Below are 10,092 nucleotides of genomic sequence, written 5' to 3'. Positions count from 1 at the left end.
AGATACTGAAACAGCAGCAGGCATTTCTAAAATTTATTTTGGAAAATCATATGTTAATCATATCTTTATTTAATCAGTATTTAGCTTTGTAAGGTGGTGCCATTGATAACGGCTACCTTTCCTTGTAAAAATGACCCTGCCAATGTCCCAAATCATAAGGGCTCTTTTGTAGCTTTGACTTCCCTTAACTCACATTTATCACATGGCTATTTTTCCTGTAAATGTTACATAGCTCATCTCTCTGCTACTCTCCAAAAGAAAGTCACCTCACTGATCACTGAGGCTCCACTAACCTGGACAGCTGAAAAATGTGTCCATTTTAAGAGGTTAAAATAATATTCTACCTGGCTTGATGTGTTTAATAGAAGTGAATTCCACTGATTGTTGTTGGAGCTTGTTTTGGATGTGACCTCATGTCTCTTACACCCCAATCCTGCAAACACCCATGCACGTGTTTATCTTTACGTATAATATGAGCCATCCCATTGATTTCAGTGAGATCATTCATGTATATACATTAAACACTGTATAAATATTTGCAGGATTGGGGTCTTAGTTCTCGATACACAGTAGTGAGCAGGTGATGCACCAGAAAGATACTACAGTGGGTGCCCTAAAATTAGGGTGCTCGGGACGGAAAAAAACATTTTTGTGATTCACCCCTTTTAAGTCTCAGTCAGGGATTGATCCTTGGTATGGTATGAATTACAGACTCAGAGGAATTTCAGACTCCTCCTAGCTGGAGGAAAGGTTTTTTAGTTGCATTTGATATTACAATAAATATTTGGTGTAACGAGGGAAAGATTGTGGTTACAGAGGCCTGAATGCCTTGGAATGAGGAGCAAAACCACTATGATTATTTTTCAAACATTTGCAGTAGGTGTTAACTAGGAAGCCCTTTTCCAGTCCCATTGCACCTGACAGGTTGATCTCCAACTAGATACAGTGGAGATTAGGAAGGTGTGATGAATTATATCAGATAACCATTGTATTTTATCACATTCAATCAACTTTCCTTCTCAACAAAAAGGTAGGTCTATGGAGGCAAATTCAAGTACTCATTACTTCTGTTGGAGAATGACAAAGTAGTAAAATGAACATATTGTTAACTTTTAGCATTTTTCTGTGTAAATACACTACATGGTAATTCTGATTCATCTAGTGTGACCTCTAATTTGCTATCATGCTCTGAACCGTTTAGAAGATAGCAGAGAAATTTAATATGTATGATATCCTATTAACATTGTTTTGTTTTCTTCTTCTTTTTAGATTCAACTTTCAAAAATTGGGCCACCTTTTATTATCAAGAGTCAGCCTGTTTCAAAACCAGAACCTAGGGTTTCCCCAAGTACATCAGTCAGCAGCGGGAGGAACACTGGGGCTAGAACTCTTGCAGATATCAAGGCAAGAGCTCAGCAAGCTAGAGCCCAGAGAGAGGCTGCAGCTGCAGCTGCTGTGGCAGCAGCTGCAAGCATAGTCTCTGGAGCAATGGGGAGTCCCTGTGAAGGTGGGAAGACAAGAACACTGGCACACATCAAGGAGCAAACAAAGGCCAAACTATTTGCTAAGCATCAAGCCAGAGCCCACTTACTTCAGACCAGTAAAGAAGCAAAGTCACAGCTCAGTTCAAAGGAAGGTCCTTCGTCCATAGACACCTCGACGACACCTGACACAAAGATTGAAGTTTCTACTGGTGTCATTATAGTTAATCCTAACTGCAGGTCTCCTAGTAACAAGTCTACTCACCTCCGTGAGACTAACACTTTACTGCAGCAGTCACTTAACACAGCTGCATTGCCAGAAACTGCTACGGACATATCCGTTCACAGTTCTGATGAAAACATACCTATGCCACAATTGTGTGAGAAAATTATCTCATCTACCTCCACTGAAAATAACAATGTGCCAGTGCTTTATAGTAAAAATTCAGTCCCTGTGTCTGTTTGCAGCACTGCTATGTCGGGAGCAATTCAAGAACTTCCCTTTGCAAGTTCTATTGATAAATCTTCTGTTTTAATGTCTGTTGACAGTACAAACACAACAATTTCGGCTTGTAATGTAAACATGCTGAAATCCACCCAAGGGGTCGATACTCCATGCATTGCCATTGTACCAAAATGTATTGATAACACTATTGTTCCAGCCTCAATAGACAGTACAGTCTTATCAAATTCAATTGATGAGAAAAGGTTGCCAGTATCAAGTAGCAGCGCAAATAATGCAGTCTCCAGTCAATATACCACTGTGCCAACTTCGTCCATTGCAAGTAATTTGCCAAATCATCTCCCAGGTAGTTCTGTACTGATTCCCCCAGTGGGGACTACTACTAGATTTTCTTCTGATAAGATAGCCATAACTGGATGCAGTGAGCAAAGTACTGTATCCATTAACACTACTGTTAGAGCAGCTTTAAGCTGCAGTGATGCGGCTACAGTAGTAGATTCTGTTGCAAGGCCACCAATTTCAATGTTTACTGGTAATATGGTGACAGTAAGTTCTTACGACAACACTGCTAAATTAAGTGCTGACAACTTGGAAAAAAGTTCTGGACCACGAAACCGAACAGATCTGTCCAGTAAATCTCAGCCAGTGAGCTTTACACAAACAGCCGTGAACAGGTCTATACCTTGTAAAGTCATTGTTGACCACACTACTACATTAAATTCCAGTTTGTCGCTGGCTGCTTCCATTGAAAATGCAGAAAACAGCATAGATCTGCAGAGCAGACTTGTGAGGGCAGAAACTGCCTTACAAAATATAGCATGTCCTCAGGTGTCTGTAATAAGCAGGCCTGAAATAGTCAGTAATGAAAGCCTTGAGCACAGTTCCAGCTTCATAACTGTTACAGCAAAACAAGAGGGAAAAACCTTGCAGACAGCTTGTACAAGTCTTCAAGAAGTGCCTCTTACTCCTCAAGATAAATTAATTGAGGTTGTTGCCCCCAGTCAAGGTTTTGTAGAGCAGTTACGAGGTCCTTCAGCCTTTAAAAGTGAAGCAGATGCTGCCTGTGTCAATCAGTTTAACACTAATAACAGAATATGCTGGCATGATGAAGAGGCAATGCACACAGACCAGCCAGTGGTCAGCCATCTTAACCCAAATAAGCATAAAGAATATACAGAGCAAAACTGTTTAAAAAATGTCAAAATTGAGCCTTCAAGTTACACGCAGATGTCAGAGTTGCAGTCAAGGAGTCTTATGACTAGCATCACTGTTCCTGTTAAATCAGAAACTACCGAATCTGACAAATGCTTTAGGATGGACACTGAAGATTTTACAGGATCTGAAATGCCTCGCCAGACTGCAGAAATAGCCCCGAGTGCACAGCTGACACAGACCTCCAAGACATCTGTTACAGACTCTATGGAGGACTCTTTGTCATTGACAACAGAAACCCTAAAAAGAGTTACAAGTGCTGGAAGCTCTAGCTGTCGTTTGTCATCAGTTGAGGCCAACAATCCTCTAGTGACACAGTTACTGCAAGGCAACCTGCCTTTGGAAAAGGTGCTGCCACAGCCCAGATCCGGAGCCAAACTAGAGATTAACAGGCTCCCCTTGCCTTTGCAAACTACCTCAGTGTGTAAAACATCAGCATCTGAGAGAAGTCTGGTTGAAAATCCTTCCAGCTCACCCAATCCAGATGGTAAAGGATTTACAGCAGGCGGCCTAGCCCCACTGCAAATCAGAAAGCGTGACAACCATCCAAAGAAGCGGATGGCCAGGACTGTGGGGGAGCACACTCAAATGAAATGTGAGCTTGGAAAGCTATCAGTGGACACAGATGTTAAAGTGGCTCCTTGTGTAATCGGTTCCAATACGAATCAACTAGGGCATGGTCAGCCATTTAAACAAGAGTGGCTGAGCAAACATGCTGTTCAGAACAGAATTGCTCACAGTCCAGAGATCAAGCAGCAGAAGAGGCCACTGCCTTCGTGCAGTTTCCAGCAGAACTTATTTCACATTGACAAAAATGGCAGTTTTCATGCAGAAGCTAGTACCTCACAGAGACAGCATTTTTACCAAATGTCCATGGCTGCAAGAGGCCCCATTCCTACGGCAACTTTGTTGCAAACTACTTCAAAAGTGCCATCTGGCTGCAATGCATTTGCTTTCAGTAGGCACCTGGAACAGAAGGGTTTGGGAGAGGTCAATATTTCTGCAGCAGCTCACCAGCTGAGGCTAGGAAGTGTTTTTTCCCCTCATGTTCAAATTAAGGAAGGTGATGACATTGCTAGTGCCTCACAAACTCTCCAGAATAAAGCATTAGTGCACCCTCCTCCTCCTCCCCCTATTCCAAACACAGAAGTCCCATCTGATCAAAAGCAACTGACAGTTACTATGGAAACCACTAAAAGGCTTAGTTGGCCTCAGCCAGCAAGCATCTGTAGCAATATAAAATCTGAACCTATTTCTTTTGAGGAAGGTTTAAGCAGCAGCTGCGAACTGGGCCTAAAACAAGCTTCCTACGATCAGAAGGAAGTAAAAGAACAGTTAAAAACATTTGCATTAAAAAATGCAGATTTCTCTTCCTATTTACTTTCTGAGCCACAGAAGCCTTTTACCCAATTAACGACTCAGAAAATACAAACACAGCACCCGCAGCAGCAGCAGCAGCTCTGTGGAAATTATCCAGCTATACACTTTGGTAGCACAAGCTTCAAAAGGGCAGCATCTGCGATTGAAAAATCTATTGGAATTTTGGGAAGTGGCTCAAACGCTGCTACAGGTCTGTCTAATCAGAACGTTCCGATTCCGGTTCAGAAATTTGCTGACAGCAGCAATGCAGATGAACTGGAACTGAAATGCTCTTGCAGGCTGAAAGCCATGATAGTGTGCAAAGGCTGTGGAGCCTTCTGCCATGATGACTGCATAGGCCCTTCAAAACTGTGTGTAGCTTGTTTGGTTGTACGGTAGAAACTGAGTCAAAGATGCAGTATCCCTTCTCAGCATGGGAGAGCAGAACAAAGAAGTGGAGAAATTGAAACATTTTAGGCCTTTTTTTTTTTTTCTGGTGATGCTTTGTTTCAGAATTTAGTTATTTCTGCTTGCATGACATTCCCTGGAAAGAAGAAGAAACCATTAGAATTTCTTTAAAAAAAAAACAACAAAAAAAAACTTGTTATTAAGCTTCTATAAGCTTCCTTGCTGTCTAAAAGAAAAGGTATTAAAATGTCATTCCTAGCTTCTATTTATTTGCACAAAGTGCAGCACACTCTTTCCCCACTTATATATTATGATAGCAGACCCTCTAGGTTAAGAATAACAGGTTAGTTGTATTCTCATGATTTCTAATTGCTGGGGTACTGCAAGTACAGAGATAACAAGATGACTAACAAATTGAGTAAAGACTGCTTTGGGTAAAGTAGCTTGGTGTTCTGTTACAAATCACCATCAGAGCTACTAAATTGACTTACAGTTTTTCTAATGATGATTGCTTTCTTGAACCCACCTTTACCATCCATGACTAACTTATAGACGGTCAACCTAGCAAAAGAGAGAGAGACTTTAGACAGATTTGATTACAGGAGTTTGCTCACTCCTACACAAAGCATTATGGAGGTAAGGTTTTAATTATCAGCTGTTTTTGTTGATTCCCTGAGAATTAGATTTGTAAATGTGGTTTGATTAGCTGGACCATGTCTAGAACCTTCTTGGCTTTAATGGAGTGTAGAGGAAGTAACGACTTCTCTTAGAGAGCTCTCTTTTTCCCTCTCTCCCCAAACCTTCCCTGTACACCTATTGAGCTATCAATCCCAAACACATATATGGGTCAGTCTAGGTAACAAACAGGTTTTGGATTTCAATAGCATTTCCATGGCCTAAGGTTGATCCTAAGGTATAATTAATGATTTGAGGACAGATTATAATTGTGTGTTGAGCTGAATAGTAGAAAATCAGTTATTTTCCCTCCTATATGATTTACTATCTATTTACATATGTTTGAGTTTTAACTTTTAAAAAAACTTATTTTCAAAAATGACTTAACACTACCTTTTTTTATTAAAGTTTTCAGACCACTTACAGTATAATTTGGAGAGTTGGGAGTAAAGAGGTGGGGTTTTTTTTAAAGGGATACTGCATCTTTTAAATAATCTTCAGTATTTATCCAGTACTGTATTTATGTTGAGGACTACAGCTGCATTCCAGATGCATTAGCCACCATAACATTAGAGGACAACAGCAGTAATTTTGGGGCCCTGTCCACCTAAAAGGAAAATATTATAAAGGGATAAAGCACATGCAGCTGTTGGGGACAGGAAAAAATTCTGCTATTTTTTTTTTTTTTACTCCAGATTCAAGAACACAAAATGTGCAGTACGAGTACCCCATATGCTGACATACGACTGTGACCACCCAAACAAATATGAGCATAGAGAACACCGTAATTTTTACCATTGCAGTAGAACCTCACTAATACATACACCTTACCATCTGCACAAAAAACGGACATTCTATCCCTAGTTCTCAGTGAAACATGTAATAGCAGTGATTTGAGGTCTCGTATTACTCAGATTTTAGTATTTATACAAAACATATAACACTACACATTTACTGGTATATCCTGAAGTATTAACACGAACGATAAAACTGTCAAGTGAAAAATACACTATATGATCCATTATACTTGTTTATTTATGATATTTTCTTGCTTACTAATTTATAATTATTTAATTTGTAATCGATCTCCCTGGCATCAGTGCATATTAGTGAGGTTCTGCCATATATGCAAATCACATTTATTTTCTTTTGGGACCATTTTTACAAACATAAAATATACTATTCCTTTTGATTGTCTTTAAAAATTCATTGGAACATTGTAGGAAGTACATTCCTGCCATAAGAAGTTCTGTGGTGCAACTAGAGTTCTGTTTACTGTAGTAGTGACATCTAAGTATTAATTTTTGACACCATGTGATCCAAAGCTATTGATGATTCCATTAACAATATTGTTGCTGATACAGTAATATATTTTCTGTATACAAAAGCACTCCTTTTTGAAAGGTGAAAATCACACAGATTTTCCAATTTTTCAAATCTTTCTGTGGAATGAAAAACAAACCAAAAATAAACAGTTGAAAAGTAATTTCCAGTGGTGTGCTGATAGCTACCCAAATGGGAGCTATGATGGTCACATGGATAAACATGAGTATATTGTAGTCATGCATACCAAACCATATTTAAGGAGCCTTCTGTATTGGACTTATATCCTATTGTATTTACATATGGTAGAGGTAGAATTTATTCCCTTAAATAAACAGATTGGCCAGTTCTTAAAATCATGATAACCTGTGTTTATATGAACCCTCTGAGAGCTGGGAATCTTTTTACATCTGGCTCAGAATCCCTTGTCCACAGCACGTATCATTATCTGTTTTTACTTGCAACTGGAAATGTATTCGACACGTGACTGACATGGTATTGAAAGAAAATGCAGCATCCAGAAATGTTTTGTTTTGAATGACTGGTAAGGGAGTGAATAATATGATATAATATTAATTCATGTCGATGGCATCTTTGTACTGTGGTTGTAGTTTGCATATTTGACATACGATAAAATGTTATATAAAACTGATTTGGGCAAAATGATGCTAAATAATATAACACAGTTGGCCAAACCCCTTCATGGTGCCATCGCATTGACTTCTATTGGACATCGGTGGAGTGGCTTTAGGAATGAATTTGACCCACTATTTAGAAACATCTTGTGAGTGGTGTCAGTGATTTATAGCCATGGTGTAAAATTACAAATGCAGCTAAATGATTTAGGAGCCTGAGTCTCATTGACTTTTAATTTGAAAATGGGACTTATGTTCCTAAATCATGCAGATGCTCTTGAAAATTTTACCCTTCTAAGATTAGAACTGAATTTTGGATTGCTTCTGTTTTTGTCTAATTTTGTCCAGATTTCAATCCCCATGTCACTCTGGTTTGTTAGTGATCGTGCAGTTTGCACTGTTGAACACTTAAGATTTATGCACTGAAAAGTGGTGAGAGGAAGCATTACTTAAGAAGACACCTCTTTGTGTTTGCGTGTGTCAGTCCATCCATCCTTCCTGCAGGAATAATTTACACACATGCATTTTTGGAAAATATCCGAAGTTTTTTCCCTAGTTGCAGCACTTTTGGGAGAGAGGAAGAAAGACTCTTGTGCTCCTTCCTTCCTTTTTTTTTAATCTGCGTATTTTTGAGCTGTGTAATTAACATTAGGGCATTTGTAGTGTGTATGTTTCTGTTCCTGTGCAGAACTAATTTTCCGGTCAGAAATTCCGTTAGTTGAAATAATGTAAAAAAATTGGTGAACTGGGCACTTCATTTCAGCATTCTGTTTACCTGCTGAGATTTAGCACGTGAAATTAATTAACTTAAAAATAAGGTAGAGCCATAAAGCAGAATTATGTCCCTTTTCTTGATGAGGGTTCTGTGTTGTTAGGGTAAACTACAGAATGTTCAGATTTTTTCAGGGTCCTGGAATTCCTTGCACAGTTTATAAACTGGTGCATATGGTGCTTTGTAATGCAGTTTCTGAAGTAAAATTATCTTATGCTGCACCTCCCTTCCCCTTACAAACACACGCACAATTTCAGAATAGTTATTGTAGCCTCTGGTTTAGCAGTTTTACCAAGGTGTGGTGAAGTACCAGGATGAACACTCAAAAGCTCAAAAATGTCATCTAAAGGGATCATCTTAGCTGACACATGTGAACGGCCCTGCTTTAAACACTGAATGACTTTCTACAGTTTTGTGACAGCAGCACAGCGGTTTTTTATCTGTGTTTCTGTAGAACTTTGGGGGGAAGTAAATAATATTCAGTGTGGATAATCATGGACCTGTGTAGCTAAATGTTTCTGAATCTAAAAATCCTGTTGTCTTCAGTAATCATGCTTTTGTCACTGTAAAACCAACATTTTTAGTCTAATTTAAAGGAGCTGCTTCTTTTATAGCACATAATATTTCGCTTTGTACTATATTTGATAGTTACAGAATAATTTAGTCTGTAGAATAACTTTGTCGTATTTGTAATGTTCATGAATGTTACAAGAAAAGTGCTTTACTTTGTTGCCATAATTCTCTTGTACTGCTGTAAAATATTTCTTCTGCTTTACAGAAACCTAACTCAATTCACAATTTCAGTACAGGGTTTTTTGTGTTTTTTATTTTGTTTTATTTGTCAGTATTTTTAATGTTTACATCTGTTTGACATTAGCCATTCAATGCCTTTTTAGGGCAGTATTACTCCTGGAGTGTAACAACAATGTGAAATCAACCCATACTTAACAGGCATGAGAAATACAGATTTAAGGGGGAAATCCCTAACATGCATAGATTTTTTTTTTCATTAACATATGGAGAAGTAAAAACCCTCCTTCAATCCTCTACCAAAGAAAACATTATTCCCACAGGAAAAGCTCAGAAATGGTTCTCTGAATCCTCGGAAGGGGGAGTAGTTGATTTCAGTGGGGTTGCTACAATTTAATACTGTTATGCTTGCTTTGTTACCTGACTAAATGTGACTGAGGGCAAGAAGCATTTTAACAATTTTTTTTTAAAGACAGTGTTTTCTTTAGAAATCAGGGATCATGCTTTCTTTAATGGTGCTCTTCATTTTTTATTTAAAAAAAAAACAAAAACAAAAAACATTTGTTGCCTACAAAAATGACCACTCACAAAACCATACATTAAATAAATTGAGTTGTCTCCATATTTTCTCTCTTCTCCCTCCCCTTTTCCTCTTCCTGGTCCCCTGAAAATAACAACATGGGCTTCAATATTAAAATATTCTGGAAAAAAATAAAGAGATAAAATATATTTGTCATATGTTTTTCTTTTATGTTCAGTACGTTATGTGGGGTATTCTGTCTGAACGTTGTACGTTCATTGAACATTCCAGTCAGTGAAGGAGAAACAGAAGTGGAAAATCTGTACTTTTAAAAGTTGATGACCATTTATTGTATGATTGAGACTTAGAGGTATCTGATATAGCATAGCTATGACCATATTGAAATAATGAAAATAAAACTGGCTGTTAATATTTTGAGTTTTTAAGTAGAAGATTTACAGAACATAAAGAATAGATTAGCTGCATTGTCTTTC

At 38.2% G+C, this 10,092-nt stretch overlaps 1 protein-coding gene across 3 annotated transcripts in view; it reads left to right on the top strand.

Moving 5' to 3' along the window:
• ASXL3 (ASXL transcriptional regulator 3) overlaps positions 1–9,807 on the top strand; it is a 157,650-nt gene extending 147,843 nt beyond the window's left edge. For all 3 annotated transcript variants that reach the window (XM_048840570.2, XM_048840568.2, XM_048840569.2), the window contains one exon: positions 1,270–9,807. In XM_048840570.2, coding sequence (XP_048696527.2) covers positions 1,270–4,914 — 3,645 coding nt within the window. In that variant the 3' untranslated portion in view covers positions 4,915–9,807. The remainder of the gene's footprint in view (positions 1–1,269) is intronic.
• The last annotated feature ends 285 nt before the right edge of the window (positions 9,808–10,092 follow it).

Source organism: Caretta caretta, chromosome 2 (assembly GCF_965140235.1).
Source record: "Caretta caretta isolate rCarCar2 chromosome 2, rCarCar1.hap1, whole genome shotgun sequence".
Lineage (NCBI taxonomy): Eukaryota > Metazoa > Chordata > Testudines > Cheloniidae > Caretta > Caretta caretta.
This window is presented reverse-complemented; position numbering and strand designations above follow the sequence as displayed.